General features: G+C 49.4%; 9 protein-coding genes across 9 annotated transcripts; 4 read left to right on the top strand and 5 right to left on the bottom strand.

Annotated features, from left to right (window-relative positions):
- Positions 1-400: 400 nt before the first annotated feature.
- Positions 401-2,195, bottom strand: BO94DRAFT_533191 (uncharacterized protein). The gene has a single exon (XM_025611286.1). It carries the CDS (start codon positions 1,729-1,731, stop codon positions 631-633), a length of 1,101 nt encoding a protein of 366 aa, XP_025469463.1. The 5' UTR covers positions 1,732-2,195; the 3' UTR covers positions 401-630.
- Positions 2,196-3,204: 1,009 nt separating this feature from the next.
- Positions 3,205-6,625, top strand: BO94DRAFT_573567 (putative sterol glucosyltransferase). Its single transcript, XM_025614975.1, has 7 exons — positions 3,205-3,388; positions 3,453-4,149; positions 4,202-4,374; positions 4,418-4,781; positions 4,834-5,184; positions 5,255-5,898; positions 5,950-6,625. The coding sequence occupies exons 1-7, from the start codon at positions 3,271-3,273 to the stop codon at positions 6,150-6,152; spliced, it is 2,550 nt and encodes an 849-aa protein (XP_025469462.1). The 5' UTR covers positions 3,205-3,270; the 3' UTR covers positions 6,153-6,625.
- A 204-nt stretch (positions 6,626-6,829) lies between these two features.
- BO94DRAFT_622559 (acid sphingomyelinase) lies at positions 6,830-9,291 on the top strand. Its single transcript, XM_025617087.1, has 4 exons — positions 6,830-7,227; positions 7,286-7,372; positions 7,426-7,703; positions 7,758-9,291. The coding sequence occupies exons 1-4, from the start codon at positions 7,087-7,089 to the stop codon at positions 9,154-9,156; spliced, it is 1,905 nt and encodes a 634-aa protein (XP_025469461.1). The 5' UTR covers positions 6,830-7,086; the 3' UTR covers positions 9,157-9,291.
- Positions 9,292-10,231: 940 nt separating this feature from the next.
- On the top strand, positions 10,232-11,220 carry BO94DRAFT_533187 (uncharacterized protein). The gene is made up of 2 exons (XM_025611285.1): positions 10,232-10,610; positions 10,694-11,220. The coding sequence occupies exons 1-2, from the start codon at positions 10,286-10,288 to the stop codon at positions 10,741-10,743; spliced, it is 375 nt and encodes a 124-aa protein (XP_025469460.1). The 5' UTR covers positions 10,232-10,285; the 3' UTR covers positions 10,744-11,220.
- A 385-nt stretch (positions 11,221-11,605) lies between these two features.
- BO94DRAFT_622557 (uncharacterized protein) lies at positions 11,606-12,628 on the bottom strand (the record flags this gene model as incomplete). The annotated part of the gene is made up of 2 exons (XM_025617086.1): positions 11,606-12,473; positions 12,519-12,628. 2 exons carry the CDS (start codon positions 12,626-12,628, stop codon positions 11,606-11,608), a joined length of 978 nt encoding a protein of 325 aa, XP_025469459.1.
- Positions 12,629-13,127: 499 nt separating this feature from the next.
- BO94DRAFT_533186 (uncharacterized protein) lies at positions 13,128-14,526 on the bottom strand. The gene is made up of 3 exons (XM_025611284.1): positions 14,366-14,526; positions 13,696-14,313; positions 13,128-13,641 (listed from the first exon to the last, which is right to left on the bottom strand). Exons 1-3 carry the CDS (start codon positions 14,468-14,470, stop codon positions 13,540-13,542), a joined length of 825 nt encoding a protein of 274 aa, XP_025469458.1. The 5' UTR covers positions 14,471-14,526; the 3' UTR covers positions 13,128-13,539.
- A 142-nt stretch (positions 14,527-14,668) lies between these two features.
- Positions 14,669-16,027, top strand: BO94DRAFT_533184 (haloacid dehalogenase superfamily protein). Its single transcript, XM_025611283.1, has 3 exons — positions 14,669-14,761; positions 14,815-14,974; positions 15,121-16,027. Exons 1-3 carry the CDS (start codon positions 14,742-14,744, stop codon positions 15,817-15,819), a joined length of 879 nt encoding a protein of 292 aa, XP_025469457.1. The 5' UTR covers positions 14,669-14,741; the 3' UTR covers positions 15,820-16,027.
- A 596-nt stretch (positions 16,028-16,623) lies between these two features.
- BO94DRAFT_617059 (uncharacterized protein) lies at positions 16,624-19,615 on the bottom strand. The gene is made up of 4 exons (XM_025616818.1): positions 19,368-19,615; positions 18,406-19,314; positions 17,729-18,347; positions 16,624-17,674 (listed from the first exon to the last, which is right to left on the bottom strand). Exons 1-4 carry the CDS (start codon positions 19,484-19,486, stop codon positions 16,649-16,651), a joined length of 2,673 nt encoding a protein of 890 aa, XP_025469456.1. The 5' UTR covers positions 19,487-19,615; the 3' UTR covers positions 16,624-16,648.
- An 840-nt stretch (positions 19,616-20,455) lies between these two features.
- On the bottom strand, positions 20,456-21,871 carry BO94DRAFT_554931 (uncharacterized protein; the record flags this gene model as incomplete). Its single annotated transcript, XM_025613756.1, has 4 exons — positions 20,456-20,628; positions 20,683-21,551; positions 21,605-21,667; positions 21,717-21,871. 4 exons carry the CDS (start codon positions 21,869-21,871, stop codon positions 20,456-20,458), a joined length of 1,260 nt encoding a protein of 419 aa, XP_025469455.1.
- Between the last annotated feature and the right edge of the window lie 155 nt (positions 21,872-22,026).

Below are 22,026 nucleotides of genomic sequence, written 5' to 3'. Positions count from 1 at the left end.
GTCGCGACTCAATCCGGCATGGAGCACCTCGGCATCCATATTAGCTTCCCTCAAGACAGCTGCGACATAGATCTGCTCGGCGGGAACTTGTGTCCAAACGATAGCCTTCTCATCATGTAAAATGACCTGGTCTCTAATGAGGGGAAGCATGGCCCTCATCTTTGGCGATCCCCGCAGAAGAGATTCGAGAATGCGAGTACGGGAAACTCCCGCCTGATTCTGCATATTACTTTCAGATTCACCCGGTTCTGCTGCAGGCTTTAGTGGTCTCTCATCCAAAGTCCGAAGAGCGATGGCATCTGCAAGCTTTGCACCCAAAGTACCGTCATATAGCTCTTCACAAGCCGATGGGATGTTACGAGCATAATAATAGTTACTACCAATATAGTGAAAACCTAACCAGGACATCAGTAAACCCAGCCGGCGGAACTTGTTCATGTTCCAGATATATTTTTGGGAATCATTTTTGCTTTTCATGATTAATCCCTGATATAGACCAGGTGAAACCGCTTGAAACATTGCTCTCTCGTTCTTGGTGTATTCCACGCGGCAGATCTTTCGCTGGGTTGGCGGGATATCATCTCCAATGGTATTTGGTGAATCAAACGGCATACGTGATGATAAGGTACGTCAGATCATCAACTGGCTAAAGATCAATTGCAGCCGGTTCCCTACCACGCTAGGCGGCATCCGATCAGCCAAGACATAGTCTTCGACTGCTTGTACTGTGCAGCAAAGACGGCGTGCAGGATGTCCGAGAGGCAGATAGAATATCTGGTCTCGAAAATGCTGCAGTTGAGCCCTGTCCAATTTATCCCATAAGCTCGACGGCTGGAACAGTAGAGGTACATATCCCTCAAAATCCTTCCGAGAGTTGTAGATCGGAGTGGCAGTAATAAGCAAGTGAAAGTTGGCTTCTAACCAGTGTACCGCTATTGACTGCGAGGTCTCTGGGTTTCGAAGTATATGGGCCTCGTCGAGGATTACATCGGTAAAGCAACTATCGAGAGAAAAGAGAAACTCAACCGGACAGCGTAGAAGCACTTTTGGGCAGAACTCCTTGGTTTCGCTATACCATGCCTTCACGGCAGTCAGGCCGTGGCGATATGCAAATGTCTGATACGAGGTAATGACCACAGTTCGGGCGTTGATCGGTGAGCCATCGAAAATGGTGTCAGTTTTTCGTAGTCGGGAACCAACCGTGCGCATTCCCTGCACCGGTCGCTCTTCCCCATAATAGATGAATGCTGTGAACTTATCAGTTACTCGGTTGATCTCCGAGTACCATTGTGAGATCAAAGCCGGAGGAACAATAACCAGGAATGGTCGGCCTGCTGGAATGGGTCGGCCTTGTTGTTTGGAATCGATCACAGATTGATTATAATCTTCCCAGATCTTAAGTATGACAGCGATGGTCTCGCAAGTTTTGCCCAGCCCGACGGAATCACCCAGAATGGCCCCGCGTAAGTAAGGGGATTGGTGGATCTCAAGGATTCGGGCGATAGCGACTGGCTGCCAAAACTTGAGGACAGCAGATCGATTCATCGACCTCATACGTGGCACCCTTGGGTTCGCAATATTGAGAATGCGACGGGCATCTCTGTGGTCTTCTCTTTGGTAATCCTGATTATCCATGAATCTCTGCTGTTCCCTGAAGAACTCCAGTGATTTTTCCGTTGGTGTGATGACGTTGGACGATACATAGCCAGACGCATCTAGTTCTGCAGCCATGCGTGCCTCTAAATCCGCCAAGTCTGCATACTTAAGCGGATCATATAGTTATATCACGAGCATAGTCATCAATCCTTAGTGAAGGTATCAGTGATGTGTTGGACTGGGCATGTTCGATTTTATCGTCGATCAGGCGCTCTGCCTTCTCCAAAGCCTCCACAATAAGTCTGTACTGCCAATATTTGCACTTGGGATTATACGAGCGTGTCTGTTTGATACGTTCTTCTGGGTTCATATTGTTATAGAAGTGTGTGTGCTAATGAGTCAGCTTTTATGAATGTTTGAGGGAAACGTCCGAAGGGGACCTGGGTCTGAGTCTTGAAGGATCTTGTTTGTAAGTGAGGCATTCTCTTTCTGTATCTGAAGTCAAATATTTTATTAGGAACTGCACTTTGAAATATATTTATGGGGTAAGAGGATATGAAAATGAGGTTCTGGCGATAGAATACTTGTTATTATATTTTCTAAATCGTAGTGGCGAGGCAGCTAGGGTCAATAAATGATGACCGACAGAGGGACTTTATGTTGGTTTGATCTCACATACGCAGTGTCTGGCGGTAGTGGTCGCTCCTCGATGATGTTCTACGACTTCCTGTGCGCTATAAACACATATATAGGGATTAGTAGAGTTGACAGCAACTTACGCTGAATAGAGATAATCGACAGAAGAGCAAGAAAAGCTGTTTAGAAAGACAAGAATAGCTGTACTGAAGGAGACGATATGTTGAAGCATTCAGATGGGTTGACGTTGGGCCTTAGTAGTGGCTCTGCTAGTGAGCTAACTATCAGGATAATGAGAGATTGTCAAGGGAAGTATCATGTCCGCGCGGTTTCGCGGTCTGGTAGCAAACTGAGAACAGTTGGAGGCCCCTTTATCTTTTTAAGAGTGGTGATCAGCGGGGAGCGCGGCAATTTGCTTGGCTTGGCTTGGCTTGTGTTTCTCAGTTGATCTTTATTCTTGGCTCTTGCGCGAAATACACATCGGCTACCTAGGCAGCTGCTTGTAACTCATAATAGAATAAGGTCTTGTCGACACAAAGAACTTTTCAGTAATGTATTAGCTTAGGTTCGGACCGCTAACCCTTGTGCAGCTAGAGTGTGGGGTGTAGGGAGTGTGGGGTGTAGGGAGTGTGGGGTGTAGGTAGTGTGCTGCTTGCTGTCTTCTACTCCGTACCCAGTTTTCCCAACTCGGCATCGAATGTTTTGCTATTCTTATTAAAATTCAGACTTCTTTTTAGATGTCGATCCCACCAGTTGGGACATTGGCCCCATAAACATGTTAGGTAAGGCTACTATGCGAAAACCTTAGCGACGCAGCGTACAGTGGCCATCTGGCTGAGGTTTTCTATGAATATCTCCGCTCAGGCGCTAGTCCAATTCTAGCATCGATCGCGAATACGAACTACAGCAGGCTTCCATATTCAAAGTTGCCCAAAGCTTATTGCCTCATTCCCCCGCTATATATTACAATGTCAAGAATCTTCTACGGGTGACCCTTCAGCATCGCATATTTTTACTTGCTACTCTCGACATCAGACCATGGAACTTCCCTCTCAGCACGGTCATGGCCACGCTGCTTCCGTGGATGAGCAAGCGCCTCCGCTTTATTCACCATATGTTGATGACAGGCTAGTGGTAGAGTCAGCAGATGTGCAAGGTGAGTCGGTCAGCTCCCTGACTGGGAAGCACGAGGGTTTCCAGCATGACTGATATTACCAAAGCCGATGGCCGCGTAAATGTCGATCTTGACTCCAAATTTGCTAGAACACTAGCCAAAGTTATCGAGCTACAGCAAGAGGACCTTCAAAATCCACCCCCAGATTACCTCTGGAGGCAGTCAGTGCAGGATCAGGCGGTCGGATGTGAGATACAGCTAAATATCGTGATACAAATCGTGGGCAGCCGAGGAGATGTGCAACCGTTTATCGCATTGGGGAATGCGCTACAAAATTATGGGCACCGGGTCCGGATAGCCACACACGATGTGTTTGCTGACTTCGTCACTCAGTCGGGACTTGAGTTCTATCCTATAGGTGGCGATCCAGCTGAGTTGATGGCTTTTATGGTCAAGAATCCGGGCCTCATACCCAAGATGGAAGGATTGCGCGCCGGGGAGATACAGAAAAAGAGGGCGATGGTTGCTGAAATGCTTGAAGGCTGTTGGAAGTCGTGCCTTGAAGATGATCCAGTCACAAAGGCTCCAATCGTTGCAGATGCTATAATTGCAAATCCGCCCAGCTTTGCCCATATACATTGTGCGCAGGCGCTCAGTATCCCGGTTCACCTCATGTTTACAATGCCTTGGACTAGTACCAAGGCTTTCCCTCACCCGCTCGCCAACCTGAGCTCCTCAGACATGAACCCGAGGACAGCAAACTGGGTCTCATATGGTGTTGTGGAGTGGCTTACATGGCAGGGGTACGTCTGCTTTCCATGAATGTTAGACCTGGGGCTGAGTCCTTTCGTACAGACTAGGAGATGTGATCAACCAGTGGCGGGCATCCATCGACTTAGAGCCGGTCTCAGCAACAGAAGGACCTAGGCTGGCTGAAACGTTAAAGGTTCCGTTTACTTACTGCTGGTCTCCAGCTCTGGTCCCGAAGCCGCAGGACTGGCCAGCAAATATTGGTTATTATTCCATGGGTAACATCGAGCTATTGTGTAATATGACTGATCTGTGCTTTAGATGTTTGCGGGTTCTTTTTCCGCGAGCCTCCCACCTACAAGCCTCCACCTGAATTACAGAAGTTCTTAGATTCTGGACCGCCACCCGTGTACATAGGATTTGGTAGTATTGTCATTGAATGCCCTCAGAAGATGACCGATATCATCCTCGGAGCAGTTGCACGGACTGGGGTTCGTGCGATTATCTCACGGGGTTGGAGCAAACTAGGTGGTGCACCGAGTCCCAATATCTATTACATCGATGACTGTCCACATGAGTGGCTTTTCCAACACGTGGCTGCCGTGGTACACCATGGAGGTGCTGGGACAACAGCATGTGGTCTTGTCAATGGTCGGCCGACTATTGTTGTACCCTTTTTTGGGGAGTATGTTCTCTTTAAGAAATTTCTTGGTTCTGTTCGTGCTGACAAGCCGCAGCCAGCCATTTTGGGGTCACATGGTGGCGAGGGCTGGAGCTGGCAGCAGGCCCATTCCTTATGCATCACTAAATGCACAGGTTCTGGCCGATGCCATTATGTTCTGCTTGACACCTGCAGTGGCACATTCCGCCCGGGATCTTGCCCTGAAAATGCAATATGAAGCAGGAGTTGCTGCAGCAGTTCAGTCATTCCATCGTCATTTGCCCCTAAAAAAGATGCGTTGCTCTCTAATCCCTAGTCAACCTGCCGTATGGAGCTACACCCGGTCCAAACAACCCATCAACCTTTCCAAGGCAGCTGCTCAAATATTGATAGACAATGGCAAGATCGATGCGGGACACGTTCGGTGGTGTGTATCCCTTTGAGTTTGATTATCCTGGACTCTGCTAGTATCTGTGTTAACTGAAATTTCAATCCAGCCATGACATCAATCCTATTTATATAGAAAACCGACGTTGGGACCCCGTGACCGGCATTATATCTGCCTCTACAAGTACAGGGTCTGAGATGATCAAATCAACTGCAGCGATGCTATATGACCCGTACAAAGAATATACACGCGGTCGTTCTGGAAAGTCTCCAAGAGCCCGTACTGAGCGCGACCTGTCGCCTTTGAGTCTAGCATCGTCATCAAACTCAAGCAAGCGTCCAGAGGCAGAGAGACAACCATCAGGTCCGGGCACCACAGTGACTCAGGCCAACAGCGATCCTAGCAAAAGCTCCTTATCAACGGCGGGGAGTATGGTTGGGGCTTCTCTGAAGGGGTTTGGCAAGTTTACGGGAGCTTATTTCAAAGGTGTAGTGGTGGACATACCCCATGCTGCTGCGGAGGGCTTCCGGCAAGTTCCTCGACTCTATGGGGAGGAACCCAAAGACTATGGTACAGTCCGGGATTGGAAGAGTGGTGCTACTATGGGCGGCAGGAATTTTGTCGATGGTATGACGGGTGGCTTCAAAGGCTTCTTCACCGAGCCGGTTAAGGGTGCCAGGGAGGATGGGGCGCTAGGAGCCGTTAAAGGCTTTGCCAAAGGAACCATTGGGCTGGCGACTAAGGTTCCGTCGGGTATGTCACTTCCATTCCAATAGAGTAACCAAACTGACGATTTTTCTACAGCCGGGATTGGTCTTGTGGCTTATCCTTTTCACGGTATAGCGAAAACGATCGAGACGGCTGTCAGATCGAAAACTAGGAAGGCTATTGTCAATGCACGGCTTAAGGAAGGGTATGAATTGACCAGACAATTACACCTGTCAGAAGACGAGCAGCAGGATCTCCTACGCAGGTTTCAACTTCTTACACATCGCTTGGATGCGTGATATACTCGTCGGCACGTTGGAATAGTGAGAGAATTGTCAGTTGATTTCATACTACCCCTGTGCGCAATGCATCTGCAATCTTTACTTGCTGCGTCATGCGAGTCCATCGAGATTTTGCCTGCATGTATCTACGAATGAACCACATGTACGACGTATCTTCCTCTTTTCCCACATTTTACTGTCCTTCGTTCAGATTGAATCTGCATGGATCGTCAACATCATATTGGCTTCTTTGCGCGAATTCGACGCCATGAGATAGGGCTTGTTGCCGAGGTTCGTTGCGTCGGACACTAAGGAATAGCGGTTAATGCGCTGCGTGGTATGTCTTAAATTTATGATCCTGAGTGGACTGACAAGACTGTCGTTCTTCCCTGGGCCCATGTTTATCAGCGGCGATACCCGGGATTCTGCTGAAGAAATGGCCGGAAGACCAACACTTCCGGGCCCAAGCCAGGAGGGGCAGTCAGGCCGGGCCTGTCACCGGACCCCTTATCATTAGCGTCAGCCAATTCCGCCCCAACCCGTACAACCCGGCTTTGCTCTGTTGCCCCTGCAGACTTAGATTGAAATTAATTACTCCTGCCGCCTGCCAAACAGCCTGTCCGCCAATCGCCATCGCGAGTGCCCCGGCATGCCCCCCTCTACCCGAGCCCCCGTGCTGCCATATCTCCACCAGTCATATAACCACCACTCAATCACCGGAGAGCCCAGAGGAACGTGCAGGATGCGGGATGGGCTTCAGTGGGGTTTCGTCTAGCTGCATATTAAGGAATTAAATGCCTGACGGAACAAATGATCGAGGGGTGGGTGGCCGGAGGAGAACCACTGTTCCGCAGGGTATGACCGCCGTGCCTATATAAGGCGCAGAACATGCCATTCGCTTCCTAAATACGAAGGCCAACTCCAATCCGCCGCATTATACCGGTTCTACGCGATGAGAGTCTCCCAATTGCTCTGTTTTGGTGGCCTCCTCGGTGTTGCTCTCGCATCTACCGAGACCAGGATCACCAAGAGGGAGACAGTTAGTGAGATTCTGACTGATATCGAAGATGCTACTACTTGCGCAGCTTGTGAGGTCTGTTGCATTAATTGACCCTGCGCTACATGTACTGATGTAATGTGATTGTCTGTAGGCTCTGCTGGTTGTACTCCAGGCACTTGCCCACTTGGGAAATGATGACTTCGTGGATGTGATTACAGAAGTCTGCATTTTGGCTGGCGTAGGTGTTTTTGAGTCAACAGTCTTACTGAGCACTACTGATAGATAGTTCAGGTGGATGACGATGATGTTTGCAAGGGCGCAATTGGTCTTGAGGGTCCTATTTTGGCTCATGATCTGCGCAATATGGACGTTCCCTCCAAGACAGCCGTCCTTTTCTGCACCACCATCTTTGGACTATGCAATTATCCTGCAGTGGCCGAGTATTCTGTAGAGTTCCCCTCTGCCAAGCCGGTCAATGCCTCTCGTCCAGCACCGAGTGGAGAAACTCCTCTGCAGATTGTTCACATCAGTGATATCCATGTTGATCTTTCATATGAGACTGGTGCAAGGTATGTAACTTCTTCCTTTACTGCCACAGGGCAAGTGCTAATTATCTCTAATAGCTACAACTGCACCAAGCCTATCTGCTGTCGTCCATATACTACCTCCGATGACCCAGACGTAACCGACTACCCTGCAGGCGAGTATGGTAACCACAACTGCGATGCCCCTCTTACGCTAGAAGAGAGCATGTATGCGGCTATCAAGGAGCTCGTTCCCGATTCATCGTTCGTTATTTTCACAGGTGATGTTGTTGAAGGTGCTGTATGGTTGGTGAATGAGACGGAAGTGACCAACGATCTGAATGACGCTTACAATACTCGGATGTCCGACTACTTCGACCTGGTCTATGGTGTCACTGGCAACCATGATACTGCTCCAGTTAACTCATTTCCCCCATCTGATATTGACACGACCATTTCGAGCCAGTGGGCCTATGATACTCTTTCTTCGGATTGGAGTCAATGGATCGGATCTAGTGCAGCCAGTACCGCAGACGACTATGGCGCTTACTCTGTCAAGTACCCCGGTGGCAACCTGCGAATCATCTCGTTCAACTCCAACTTCTACTACAGAGAGAACTTCTGGCTCTACGAGAAGTCTATGCAGACTGATCCTAATGGACAGTTGGCCTGGCTCGTAAGTGAGCTGGCTGCGGCCGAGACAGCAGGCGAGCGAGTCTGGCTAATGGGCCACATGCCCATGGGATCCGGCGATACCTTCCACGATGCATCCAACTACTTCAATCAGATCATCCAGCGATATGACGCCACTATTGCCGCGGTCTTCTATGGACACACTCACAAGGATGAGTTCGAACTTGCTTACTCGAACTACACCGACCAGTCGGCAGATACGGCCACCATGATGTCTTACATCATGCCGGCCATGACGCCCACTTCTGGTAACCCTGCTTTCCGCGTTTACTCCGTTGATCCTGTCACCTTCGGTGTTCTCGACTTTACCGAGTACATCACCAACATGTCCAGTCCCACATATCAGGAGAAGCCTACATGGGAGAAGTATTACTCGGCTAAGGAGGCCTACGGATCACTGCTTGACCCACCCGTTACTGACAGCGCAGCTGAGCTGACTCCGGCATTCTGGCACAATGTCACGGTACTTCTCGAAAACGATGACAGTGTATTCCAGGACTACTACGCCCGCAAGAGACGTGGCTGGGACGTCTCGGAGTGCACTGGTGATTGCAAAACAGACGAGATCTGCCAGCTGCGTGCGGCCGAGTCACAGTACAACTGCGTTGAGATTACACCTGGAATCAACTTCAAGAAGCGCGACACGACCACAGCCACAGTTTTTAAGGAGTCCGCTTGCGGTGAATCGGTGGTTGGCCAGATGTTCTCCAACTTCGATGGAGCTGTGGCAGCTTTGCAGAAGGCAGCGGCAACCAAGCTGGGATCGAGCTTTTTGAACACCACGGTCAACTCGACTGCTGCCTAGGTTGTTTTAAAAACTGCAGTTATATGGGAAGCAGGTGAAACTAGTGGCATACTCTGAGGTCATCAAGGACAGTTACCAAGGACAAATGTTTGTTCCTACTGCGTATAAGCTCTGAATATTAAGATTCCATCTGCCTCAAATTACCAATATTTTTCTCGGATGAGCTTCAATCTAATTTTTTGTAAATTATATCTTGTCGTAAAACCTAGTTCTCTTTTCCGCCCGCCTTTCCCGGCCCATCTTGCTCTAGGGTCTCTTCTCCTTATCCCGGGTTGTTGATCTTTAATTCAATGCCACCGCTAGTACTTGGAAGGTGAACTGTGGTCGAAAGGCACGGATATGACGGTTACGGCGTAACGACCTTAGAGGTAATCTACAAGGAAAGACTTTCATTAGTGCGTTGATCAAGTCATAGAGATCAGGGGAGCTGTTTCCTGGTCTCGCCAAGGGTATCCTCCTATTCCTCACGATACCAATATTAGCCTTGCAAATACCACCGCATCTCTTTGTTGCTTAGTAGACAAATTCCGAGGGGGCTGACAACGGGGTTGTCCGTGGCAATGGCACCGCCGTCATGATGGTGGTGTTGGTTTTCCTCACCATCTCCCCCATGCCTTTCCCTCAGCTTCAACATCACACTCTCGAAATAATCACACTGATTTTCAGAGGAGGTAAAGAACCCTTTTTCAAAACGAAGTGACCGACTGCGTTCCAAAGAGCTACTAAACTCAGTCAGTCTCCACAGCGCGGCGACAACATGAACCCTGCTACAACCCCCACCTCACCCCTCAGTCACTGCCATCACAGACAGTGCCTGAAACAAACAACAAGGCTGAAACCCCGCCTCAGAAAACAACAGCGACTAATGCATACCAAAATGCTAATCTCATTTAAATATACCAAAACGGAAGGCCGGAGCTTCCACGCCATCAATCACAGCCCGTCTCTTCAACTCCCACCTCAACCCGGCGGCTATATCTAATAATAGCAAAGTCTCTCGAGGGTGTTCAATTTTCTTTAACTCGACCCTGAACCCTGCGATTGCGAACTGGCCCGTCTCATCATTCCCAGGTATCAAACATACCTCCCTCCAACATCAGTGCGACAGTTTGCTGCGCACATCCACGCAATGCGTCCCTCGCAACTACTATATACCCTCCTCCCGTCTACACCAACGCCAACAAGATTAACACTCCTCTACCTCACCCTCCCCCTCCTCTCCACAACGCCCTCAACAACAGCATCAGAAACAGACACAGCAACATGCTACTGGCCCAACGGCGACACCGACACCAATTACGTCCCCTGCCCAAACAGCAAATCATGCTGTTTGCGCGGCGAAGCCTGCCTCTCCAACGGTCTCTGCTACGGTCCGAAACTCAACATTGCCTATCGAGGCGCCTGCACCGATGACTCGTGGCCCATCAGCGAATGTCCGCGTGTTTGCTATGCGGGTGCGTAATCCTCTATCAACCTTTCATCCATCCCCCAACTCATACTCCTCCAACCTACCAAAAGAAAACTAACCCAACCCCAGAAATCCCCGACCACTACAACCACCAACACCACGGTCTCTATCTCCAGTAATCTGACAGCGCCCTCTGGGTTGATACCAACAGGAATGACCAATCCTTCCTCTTCATCATCATCAAATATACCCACTATCGCGCTTAGAGCAGGACTCGGCGCCGGTCTGGGTATACCTCTACTCGTTATTTCTGCCTTTCTGGTCTACTTCTGTGTTAAAGTGAGGAGACGACTGCGGGCGGCTGGGTTAGAGGGACATGAGAATCCGAGGCGAGTGCCGTATCGTCATCAAAGCGTGGTGGAGATAGCTACCCAGCCGCATAATATGGCTACGGAGTTGGATGGGTTCAGGGCTGGTCGGGCGGAGTTGTATGGGTGATGTTGGTTTGTTTTTTTTGGGAGTTGGTTCGATTCGATATATATTATTTTTATGGTTTCTTTGGTTGGTCTAATGGGACCTGTTGTTTGGGGTTGGTTAGGTAGGTGCTTCGGCACTTGAGAGAGATAGTTGAAGCTGGAGCTGGAATCCTGTTGCACAAGTCATATATGAAGTACATAGACCGACACAAAGCATTGCATTTAGGTTGAAGTCGGTAACGTAGCAAGATACCCAAAGCGGAAAACTGCAACCGAGTATCCAGCTGCCCTGCGAGATACCATTTTTAGTCATCCAGCTTTTCCTCTCTGGAGTGACCTTAAGTCTGATATATGTGCCTCTGCGTGGATCCTTCGCGAGAGCTTGAAGCCTCAATTTGTCATCCTCAGCGCCCTTCCTATGGCAATGGGACAAATTTAACATAGATTCAAGTAGATCGTGCTAGACTCAAATCATACGGCGAACATAGATTAGAGCTACATAATCTAACTACTACTTGCGCTTTCTGCGAGCCAACTGAACATCCCCAGCCAAAACTTGATCTTGTCAACGAATCCGAAAGTCTCCGTCTAGAATCTCTGGAGTAGTAGATTCTCTAAACTTCTTGGTGTCTGGCTCTGGCTTGACCGGCCTCATTTCAAGATCATCTGTGCCATTTTTGGGGATGTTTCGCCTCACAAGATTGAGCATCATGACTTTGAATGGTCCCCTAGGATTCTCGGGCCAGACGACAAAGTTCTTGGGATTGGTGTCAAGATCCTGCAAGCCTCGGTCTTTCAAAATTTTCTCAACCTGAGCAGCATCTTCGCAGACAGATTGCCACCCTTGACGTGGCATGTAATATGCAAGTCTCTCCAAGGGAAACCCTGTGATATACTGAACTAGGAGTCCAGGACATGACCATCTCAAAGGGTATCCCGGTTTCCCTTGTACTTCCCATGGCAAATGGACAGTGCCAAAGCACCCTGGGATATATCTACCTTGAAGATCCTTGACCTTGTGATATGTTTCCAACTCAGTAGTGTAGTACTTTTGCATGACCGCGTTAAAACGTGCTTCGCGCCGACCAATGCACCAGCGCTCAGAAACTTCTCCATCTAGTACTTCGGTGCTCGGGCTCTCAAAATACACAGATGAATCTCTGTCACGTATGAAATCCCGGAAACCCACTTCAATATCATGAGACCAGTATTCGCAGCGATGCCTCAATCTTTGGGCGATTGCAAAGCGTCGATCATATATCCTGACAATTAGCAACCCTTCCAGACCTTTGGGCGGTTGCTCCAGAGTGACAGATATTATGCACGCGATATCAAATGGTTCGAAGACGTGGATGACTTTGCAGATAACTGTCTGCATTCTGCTCGGACGGTGCAGACGTAGCACTATGCGGTTCCCCGGGAAATAAGGAGACCTGAGTAATTAGCTTATTGGGAAACTTTCAGTCGTTGGCACCTACAGTGCTCCTGTGACTTCACCTCCCAATCGCGGATAGAACTGGTACAGAGGGTTGAGAGAGTTGGGTAGTGGCTGCGGATTGGGATAACGGAGTGGGTTTGCGGTCTGCATCTTAGGGACTGGTAAGAATGATCGGAGTAGATACTAGTGATAGATGAGGAGCGGTGGGACGAGGAACAATGGAAGACTCCGGTCAGATGGGATGTAGAGACTGGATCGAGGGTAGGATGCTTCGAAAAGGGGAAGTCGCAACCTTCCTCCTTCTCTTGTGACCGAATTTAGTAAGCTTGAACTATCTGACCAAAGTGAATATCACCCGGTGGGATCACTGTCAGGTATGGATTTAAAGCAAGTACTAGACTCTGGCCGCCTTATATATCGAAATGCGATCCAGCCTAGTCAGCATCGCAGGAATATTCCTATAAGATATAGAGATCCTCCCCGCTGGCCCTGATGTATTTATTGGGTAACAATCCGATGATCATTCTCAATGAGATCTTGGAGATGTTTTAACTTACTATAACATGCGGCACCGTGCGATACTAGTGCTACCAAAGGGGCTGCGAAGTTTTCACAATGATAACACGTCCACATCACACTGGGAGGTAAAGTTTAATCGTCTTTAAGATAAAATGATATCAAGTAAATGAGATGTCAGTCTTGAAACTGCTGCAAGTAGAACATTGGGCCGCTCAGGCATAGATGAAGCCGTTGAAGCTCCTCTATTTCTATTCGTGTGCGCCTATCTGGTGTACACCTTTAGTTAGCCACAATAGATTAAAAGAGCAATCTGTCGTGGTTGGCCGCATCAAGCATAATCACACAGTCTATTTGTGAAGAAAGCTATAAGGAGTGGAAAGCGTGTCTTCGTCTTGCTTCTCCAGTTGTCTCCTATATTATATTTGTATGCTTCCCTCTACTAAACAAGTCCGTAGATGTGAGATTACCATCCGATTATACTGCACTTGGCTATCATGATCCCAAACTCCATAATGCAATGTGATGCTCAAGTCGCTCAGCCATCAAGACTGGAAGTTCATGCTATATCCACCCGTCTTCGGATCTTGTACGAAGTTGAAGTTATCCGTCGACAACCCAAAGGGTTTCAGAATCCCATTTCCCAGCTGTATCCTGTCAGTATGCTGACAAGCAGGTGGCCTTGAGGGACGCCAACTTACATCCTTGAGCTTCCCCATCATCTCTCCCATCTCTTTCTCCCGCGCCTGGTTTATTTTCGCGGGTAGTTCTCGAAGTGCCTTCTGGACTACCCGTCTATCATCCGGCGGTAAATTATCCATCCCAGCCAGTTCTTTGTAGTCCTCTTCGGCCCCTTGCAAGTTTCCCCAGCCGTTTAGCTGCATTTTCGCCCGCGCGCGTCGCATAAGCGCCTTTGCCCGAATACGCATGACGTCACGTTTCCTATCGTCCAGCTTCTGTAGCCGTTTCAGCTCCTCCTCAGCCTCTTCATCGTCCCCTGTTATCTCGATCACGGCGTCTTCGGCGCTCGGCTCTTGCTGCTTTCCCTTCGCATCGTCTGCATATGCTCCCGTCGAGGGAGGAATTACTTTATCCAGGCGGTTGATGCAGGCGGTCGCGGCGTCAACTGATGCTTTCCAGTCTTCTAGTTTCAGGTAACAGGCGGCCATGTTGCTTCGCAAAACAGCAACCTCGTAGTCGAGATAGTTGGGACATGAGGCGAGGGCGCGGTCGTAGCAGGAGATAGCTTGGTCATAACAGGAAGCCGTGAAGAGTTTATTGGCTTCCGCTTTGATGGTCTGTGATTCTTCTAGGAGTCGCTAATGGCTGTATGAGGATCTATTCTCTTGTGAGGGGCTTAGGATAGCTCACCGTTTCTTCTTCGGCGGGGAAACGAGCATCGTGGAAGACGTCTTCCCCTTCTTCAGCGTCGCTGTTGGCAGCATTGTCGGCATTTTGTTTCGCGTCGTTCGCCATTTCGTGCCAACCAACGATCGAAAATAGGTGCTTGTTTCTCCGTTTCTGAAATCGGGAGATCCCAGGATTCCAGAAGCTACTCCGCGTTCGCCGCGGAGTCGGCAAATCGGAGTGGCTGGCCCGACCCCTCCATGCCTCAGGCCGCAATTTCCCCTCTGCCGATCCCCGATATCTATTATCGCCCAACGTGCAGAGGGAGATCATCCCCGTCAACCAGCACCGCAGAACTTGGTAACCTCCTCTCTATTCACCCCAGGAGACTACCTGCATTATGTCCGGCTCTGTTCCAAAGTATGATCTTGACACCCCACGAAATAACTCACAATTGACTGATCCTCCCCTAGCTTACCCCGCGTGCGGGCATGTCTCTTTGACATGGATGGCCTGCTCATCGACTCGGAGGATAAATACACCGATATCACAAATGCCATTCTTGAAGAATACGGAAAACCTCCGCTTCCCTGGTCTATCAAGGCCCAATTGCAGGGTCGTCCTCAGCCAGATGTATGCCCGACCAGCCTTCAATCTCCCAGTTACCTGTTTCAGTCATTCCTCGATTCCGTTTATTAGACACATAGCATAGGTGCTTACATTGTTTTGCATTTCCTGCGCCCATGTCCGAATCCAACATCGTTACTGACCCAAACCAGGCCAGCAGGATCTTTCACCAGTGGGCTCAGCTCCCCATCTCCCCAGAGGAATACGGCGTGAAGCAATCCGCCCTGCAGGAGAAATACTTCCCTCTATCTCAGCCTCTTCCCGGAGTCAGAGACCTCCTCGCTAACCTCCTCTCCACTCAAACCACCGACAGCCCCGTATACATTGCTTTGGCTACATCTTCCCACAGCAAGAACTTCGTGCTCAAGTCCGATCATCTGGGAGATTTGTTCTCCGCATTCCCAAAGTCCCAGCAGGTGTTGGGTGACGATCCCCGGATTGGCAAGGGAAGGGGTAAGCCGCTCCCTGACATCTATCTCCTTGCCCTCGAGACTATCAACTCGAGCCTGCGCACAAAGGGAGAAACTGAGATCAAGCCGGAGGAGTGTCTCGTCTTTGAGGATGCGGTGCCTGGTGTTGAGGCTGGGCGGAGGGCCGGTATGAGGGTCGTCTGGGTCCCGCATCCGGGTCTGTTGGAGTCGTATAAGGGTCGCGAGGGTGAGGTGCTGGCTGGGCTCACTGGAGAACATAAGGAAGAGGAGAAGACTGAGCCTGAGCGAAAGGCTGATGAGATTGTTTCCGGGCGGCTGAACAGTGCGGGCAAGACAGGGAAGCTTGACGATGGGTGGGGCGAGCTATTGCCTTCCCTGGAGAACTTCCCCTTTAAACGTTATGGAATCAAGCCTGCGTAAGATTTGTCTACTTAGCTATCGGCGAAGAAATTCTGGCAATCTGTTATTGTACATGCACGTCGGGCGGGGAGTAAGCCGTAATACATGTTTGAAAAGACAAAAGCGCTGAAACCGAAGGACAGTCTAATGACAAGCGCAAAAACGAAACCTGAAAAGATAGAGAACCTGATAAACACGCATGTGAATTGAGGCAATACAAAAAGACCCGAAGCAGTAAAGAAAGAGCATAACACAGGCAGTCTAGAATAAGGGGTCCGAGACAAGAAAAGTTGTGTTTGAGTGGTGATTCCTGGTCCGTATCTTAACCAATGGCAAAAGTCACGATAGGTATGTAGAAAATGACTTGCTGAGCTGCTTCTGGAAGGGGTCCGGCAACGAAATTCCTGGGATGGAAATCCAATTCGACGTGGTTTCCAATCGTGAGCAAAGTGAGTTGTAAGAGATCCCAATAGTAACGCAAGCGGAAATAGATCGCATAATATCTCGACCGAGTATCACAAAACACCGTACAGATGCAAAAGCTCTCTTACTATCATTCTTCTTCGATCGTAGGTCAGCTCAGATATGGCTCGGGGCATGTTCAAAGGCGTCGCTCCGTGTCATCGTGTCATGCGAAGCCTGTCCGTCGTCTTGGTCGAAGTGTTGGAAGTTGTGTCATAACATGCACCTGGTGCTGTCGCTTTTCCATTCTATGTAAAACCTGGCATCATCCTCACAAGTGTTTGAAGAGTTGTGTCTTAACAGACAACCAGTGCCGTCGCGTTTCTTGTCTTTGCTAATGTAATCCTGTCCATTCATATTGCTCCGTTGTGTTTGTGTTGGATTAAGGTCAATGCTGTCGTTTGGCCGACGGAGGTTGGTCTTCAAAGTTTGTATCGGACAAGGTCCTCTTCCGAGGGCCAGTCGTAGCACCTGGTGCTTGCTGCTGTTGTCTGGCTTGAGTATTGGGGTTCTTCACGTTGGCGTGCATCATCTTGGGGTTCGCATTTGGGTTCACGCCGGTGTTCATTCTAGATTTCATGCCGGGGTTCATGCTGGGCGCCATGCTGGGAGTCATGTTAGAAGCCACGCTGGACGCCATGCCGGGGTTCATGTTGGGGTTGGCGTTTGGGTTGGCATTGGGGTTCGACATATTGCGTTGAATGAGACTTCCTAGCATGGCCTCTGGATCGTAGAGGGTATCAAGCGGTTTGACATGAGATGGAGGCTGGGAGTTTGGAGTCAAAGAATTGAAGGCAACGTTTTGTCTTGGGTGCGATGTTGCGCCCATCATGCGATTCGTGTGGGCATTTGTAGTGGGCATTCTTCCGAGCGAGAGCGAGGGCGAGCCCCGGGCGGCTTGAGCGAGCGAAGCATGCGCACCTACATCCATCGTCCCTGGTAGCATATTATTATTGGCCGCGTGGCGTGCGAGGTTTGCGGCTGTCTGTCGGAAGGTCGCTGTCGGTGTTGCGAAAATCTTTCTTCTATTGACCGTAGCGCTTCCAGGAGTGTTCGTCGGAGTGATATTAATACTACTGTTGGGTTCCTCCCTCTTCACTTCCTGGCTCTGCGTAGTCGTGGCGTTGGTCCTCTTGGCTCCAAGCACTTGCTTTCCAGCATTCATCACCTCCCCTTTGCGTTTGTTCAGAGTCTTATTTGCGATGACGCGCTTATAAGCGGAAAGAGGGTCATCGACAAACTGGTGCATGTACAGCGGGTCTAGCAAGTGTTTGCAAATCGTCTTTTGTGTCGACAGGCACTGCAAGATCCTGGTCATACGTTCAGTAAAGGTCATCGACTCGCCACTGCCCTTGCGCTTAATTCCATAGCATGCCAACAACGAGCCCGAGGTATGCCTGGCAATGACACTTTCCTAGAGAGGGTGTTAGCTTGCAGATTACCAACACTGCTTGGTTTGGATTCCTACTAGGAGCTCCCAACAGACGGCCTCGACTCTTGCCGAGCCAAATTTGCCTTCGTGAAATGGCTTAACCATTCCCGGGTTGTCCTCCGCGCTTTTGGTACTCAGCATTGCATTTGTCAGGGCCTTGACAATTGCTCTTTTCTGGATGTCTGTTGTAGGAAGAGTGTCGTCTTCGCGAGGGCCAGACGCGGTTCGATTTGCTTCCCTAGCTTCTGTCAGGGAAGAGTACGTGGTTTCAACGTCAACGTTGAATGTCACTGGGTCCATTAGCTGCACAATGTCAGGAACAACGCTGGGTCGGGGAAGCGAGGCCGGTGATCTAAGAGCAGTTGCTATCTGGGTAGCCGTGTCAGCCGCAACCGGGGTTGGGGAGCTTGAAACTGATGGGCTTGAGGCTGTAACATTTCTGTCGCCGGTGTTTTGGACAATACTGGGCACTGGGGTAGTAGCAGGCTTGACACGGGGGGAAGTGTATCTCTTTACAGATGATCCGCTACTTCCAGAGACACTGCCTTGAACGCCATTGACTGTTCCAAGCTGGCCGGGGAGGTAAGCAGGCGGGCTCGAGTTCATGTCTGGTCCAGATCCAGACGCTGATGAGTTGTTTGCGGGTGATCGGGCACTATAGGAATCGTAAGTAGAAGATTCGTGGTCTCGAAGAAGAGACTAAAAAGACGTACCCTAGTTTGGTCTTGCCGGTAGACTTCCCCTCGACCTGCTGCTGCGAAGGATTCATAGTCTGGCACACAGGCGTAGGGATTGTGATGAAGTGGCTGGCAGCACCTGTGACTGCTTGTGCCATAAGTGGAGCAGCATTGTATCTGCGCATATTTTGCGAGTTGCCCGAAGATGCAGTATCCGATCGGTTGGTGTTGGGTCTGTTAATCTGATTAATCGGTGTCACAAATCCCTGGGCGAGACCAGCAGCAGCTCGCTGCGACGGAGGGGTAGACATCTGGCTCATAAGCCCATGATTGAATCGAGTGTTGGGTACATTAACAAAGTGGGGTGCTGTCTGTTCCATAGGAGTGGACACATATGAGCTCATCGAGCCATTATCCATCGTGGAAGTGCCATATGAATAGAAGGGACTGCTGCTGTATGGCTGCGAGAAGGCATTGCCAGCTTGCTTCATGGCAAGATGTTGAGAAGAAGCAGCCACAGTCCCTATCATATTAGGAGTGGCGCAGCCGTAATAGTTGGCAGGTAGCTCATTGGCTTGGCTAGCATGCAGAGACGACATGCTGGGGTGTGCCGAGGACATAATACCACCCTGTGATATGGCAGAGACATCGAATTGTCCTGAGTTCAAGACCTCAAGTTCGTCCAAAACCGCGGCGGTATCATAATCTTCCAGGGCAGGCACCGAGCCACTTTCATACGCCATCGAGATACCGTAATTATCTAGATTCGCCTGGTCCATCGCGATAGCTTGATCGGGGAAGATGTTCGAGGTATCAGGGGTGATTCCGGAATGTCCTTGTTCACTAGCTTCCTGCACCATGGTGTTCGCTAGACCAGACTCTTGATAGTGAATATCTTGAGTGGTTACTGCTCCTCCACTGCCAGGTGTTGCAAGCCAGTCACGACTATGAAACGTTAGGAGCCATCTTCGAAAGACAAACCGCCTATAGGAACTTACAGGGAGTCGTCTGTCTCGAGTTTTTCAAGAAAGTCGTCAAGGAAGTCTTTTCCAAGCGTCGCGAATTCTGTAGAGTCTACTAGACCAGCTGATGCGCACTCCCAGGACCAAGAGGTCATGTCGGACACAGACCTACACTGGCTGTTTGGGAACCAAATGGAACCCGAGTCTTGTGTCTAGACGCTTGACGGAAGAAGGGGCAATTTAGGAATGTTAAGAGAAGAGTGATAAGGAAACAGATGATAGACGTAAATGAAGATCTCAGGTTCCTAGAGTACGGCCGAGATGGACAGTGAAAACTGCAAGATGATCAACACTAAAGTTGGATGCAGAGGAATGAGTGTTGATATTCAAGGGAAGGTAGGGAAGAGAAATGAAAACCGCACTATTTATAGGGGCGAAAGAACAGGCAACAGCACTTGTGTGAATTCACGTTCTGTGAATTCAAGCTGTGTGAATTGCGTGACTTCACGATCTATACATTATAGGCGGAACTAGCATTCACAAACACATAAATCCTCTCAAGTGGTGTGGCAGGCCTGGGGGCTGGGCATGGATAACTCCTTGAAAGACACCCAAAGGTTAACACACAATGACAGGCCCAAGCCTGTTCATGCTGAAACTGTTCAGACAGTTTCTTATTGATATCCATTCACAGTCCATATGGCCCGTTTATTCAGCAAAGCCAATAAGTACATAATGTCCGTGAGTGGAAATCGATGAACATGGAAGTGTGAAGGTCAAAGGCCACCATACCGACTATGAACATGCAATTGTCCATAACATCTCTGTGTCATGTTGACATCCCATGCACGATATATCAAATGGCTTTTGCCAGAATAAACACAAGGCATGGTCGATTTGTTGCCTCTCTTCCAAACTCAAATGAGGCATCTCGAAACGCGGACATTTGGGACTTGATGCTGCTGTGGTAACGGCTCTCTAGACGCTAACCCCATACTGCCCACTTGGGACTCGATTTGTAGAGCAGTGGGTCTTAAGGTTGGCAGAGGCTCAGAATCTGAAGTATAGTTCCACCTCAAGATGCCAAAGATGTGGGCCTTCCGTGCGACATTGACTCGGTTTCTTCAGTCGATAACATTGTTCGCATTCAAGAATGGCATATACCAAATCTTCAAGCTATTGTCGACGTGAGTGGTTAGCGAGCCTGTATTGGCGACACCGTCGTCATGATGTCGTTGACCCGATGTGGTTGCTGCTATATTTCCCAGTGGGTGCAACACAGTACTGCTCACAGACTCTATGCAATGTAAGCGCGGACTGGCTCTTGAACCTAGTCATGCTTTCTACTTACCGTCGTGGATTTTCCATTCCCACTTGGGTTCTTGTGCCCCAGCAGAGTGCGCAGGGTTCTCCCACACTCTCATGCATCCATCAGTTCCTCCAGCCCAGATTTCATGCGACCCGCCGTCGCCACTAGGGACGACATCGATCTTCATTCGTTGGTTTGTCAAAGCCTTTCGACCCTGGAGCCACCCAAGTAATTGTCCGGTAACTCTGATATCATATATCAAGACACCATCGCTCTTACGTTCAGCAACATACAAATACCTTCCGCAGGGGGTCCACAACAGTTGGGTGATCCCACGGCCGCCGATATGACAGTGTGCCTCTGTTTTGGCAATGCTGAATGTGCCTAGGGATTCCCCTGTTCCATGTGATCCATACAGTCCAACATGCCTGGTAAAGGTGCCAGCAGCTAGAATCCCACCTCCCGTCGGATCCATGGCCATAGCAGAGATGATTCCTTTCATACCCACGCCTCCACCCACCACTTGTTTGCGCTTACTCGGTATCGTAGGCATGGAAGTAACAGGGCCGTCGTTTCCGGGTCGAGAGACATCAAAAAGACAAATAAGGCTGTCTGATCCTGTGAGAAAATGAGTCCCTCCCAATACGGATGGATAGATCATTGAATGGGGCGTTATGAACGCTTCTGTCATCGCATTCACCAAGGAATAAGTCGCCACAGAGGTCGGAGACAGAGCCGATGCCAATCTTATCGGATGATCTCGTATGGAAGATAGAAACAAGGTGGTCGAAGGGTCCTGAAGAGAGAAGAAAGGATACATGGTAGTCGTATAAGTCGGTTCTGCAGAAGGCAGGACAGAGTATGGCAATAGCTCCTGGTGTGATCCCTTCTCTTCTAGCAGATCTTGAGGTCTATACGTGAACAGTCAGTATATCCCATCGAATGCAGATGCGTCTTAACTGACAGTATCCAAGTCCTGATGTGGTGGTCTGCAGAATCTGTCAATAGTGTTGTGCCATCTGCCGACCTGCGTGTCACCATTAGTCGAGTTCAATCAAGCTTGTCTCAAAACTTACCATTCTGCACCCTTAAAGTAGTTGGGATGGGAGGCTTTTCTGGGGCTTTCTGGATCTTGGAAATTGGGGGTTTGGACATTGGTGATTGAGCTGAGTCTATCATCGCTATTGTGACAGCTCGAAGCCACACATATGGGCTTCGAGTCTTCGAGCATCCTGCAACTGGCGTTCCCTTGACGATCACAATGGATTAGCACAGATCTAGATGACTAGGTAGAGATATAGGAAAGATGCATTAAGTGATAACTGAAAGCTTCTTCCTGGGTTTTACATCCTCAGATTACCTTCACTTTTGGGCAATCTTCATTGC

The sequence above is a fragment of the Aspergillus sclerotioniger genome (assembly GCF_003184525.1).
Source record: "Aspergillus sclerotioniger CBS 115572 chromosome Unknown BO94scaffold_8, whole genome shotgun sequence".
Lineage (NCBI taxonomy): Eukaryota > Fungi > Ascomycota > Eurotiomycetes > Eurotiales > Aspergillaceae > Aspergillus > Aspergillus sclerotioniger.
Note: the sequence above shows the minus strand (reverse complement) of the source record. Positions and strands in the feature narration are given on the sequence as shown.

Excerpts from the sequence above, each read along its gene's own strand:
- BO94DRAFT_533191 (XM_025611286.1), bottom strand. The coding sequence starts at position 1,731 with ATGGCTGCAGAACTAGATGCGTCTGGCTATGTATCGTCCAACGTCATC.
- BO94DRAFT_573567 (XM_025614975.1), top strand. The coding sequence starts at position 3,271 with ATGGAACTTCCCTCTCAGCACGGTCATGGCCACGCTGCTTCCGTGGAT. Across the intron at positions 4,150-4,201 it reads GAGTGGCTTACATGGCAGGG|ACTAGGAGATGTGATCAACC; the intron begins GTACGTCTGCTT and ends CCTTTCGTACAG. Across the intron at positions 4,375-4,417 it reads TATTGGTTATTATTCCATGG|ATGTTTGCGGGTTCTTTTTC; the intron begins GTAACATCGAGC and ends TCTGTGCTTTAG.
- BO94DRAFT_622559 (XM_025617087.1), top strand. The coding sequence starts at position 7,087 with ATGAGAGTCTCCCAATTGCTCTGTTTTGGTGGCCTCCTCGGTGTTGCT. Across the intron at positions 7,228-7,285 it reads CTACTTGCGCAGCTTGTGAG|GCTCTGCTGGTTGTACTCCA; the intron begins GTCTGTTGCATT and ends GATTGTCTGTAG. Across the intron at positions 7,704-7,757 it reads TCATATGAGACTGGTGCAAG|CTACAACTGCACCAAGCCTA; the intron begins GTATGTAACTTC and ends TATCTCTAATAG.
- BO94DRAFT_533187 (XM_025611285.1), top strand. The coding sequence starts at position 10,286 with ATGCGTCCCTCGCAACTACTATATACCCTCCTCCCGTCTACACCAACG. Across the intron at positions 10,611-10,693 it reads TCCGCGTGTTTGCTATGCGG|AAATCCCCGACCACTACAAC; the intron begins GTGCGTAATCCT and ends ACCCAACCCCAG.
- BO94DRAFT_533186 (XM_025611284.1), bottom strand. The coding sequence starts at position 14,470 with ATGGCGAACGACGCGAAACAAAATGCCGACAATGCTGCCAACAGCGAC. Across the intron at positions 14,314-14,365 it reads TCCCCGCCGAAGAAGAAACG|CGACTCCTAGAAGAATCACA; the intron begins GTGAGCTATCCT and ends TACAGCCATTAG. Across the intron at positions 13,642-13,695 it reads TGATGGGGAAGCTCAAGGAT|CTGGGAAATGGGATTCTGAA; the intron begins GTAAGTTGGCGT and ends GACAGGATACAG.
- BO94DRAFT_533184 (XM_025611283.1), top strand. The coding sequence starts at position 14,742 with ATGTCCGGCTCTGTTCCAAA. Across the intron at positions 14,762-14,814 it reads ATGTCCGGCTCTGTTCCAAA|CTTACCCCGCGTGCGGGCAT; the intron begins GTATGATCTTGA and ends ATCCTCCCCTAG. Across the intron at positions 14,975-15,120 it reads AGGGTCGTCCTCAGCCAGAT|GCCAGCAGGATCTTTCACCA; the intron begins GTATGCCCGACC and ends GACCCAAACCAG.
- BO94DRAFT_617059 (XM_025616818.1), bottom strand. The coding sequence starts at position 19,486 with ATGACCTCTTGGTCCTGGGAGTGCGCATCAGCTGGTCTAGTAGACTCT. Across the intron at positions 18,348-18,405 it reads ACCGGCAAGACCAAACTAGG|TGCCCGATCACCCGCAAACA; the intron begins GTACGTCTTTTT and ends CGATTCCTATAG. Across the intron at positions 17,675-17,728 it reads CCGTCTGTTGGGAGCTCCTA|GAAAGTGTCATTGCCAGGCA; the intron begins GTAGGAATCCAA and ends CACCCTCTCTAG.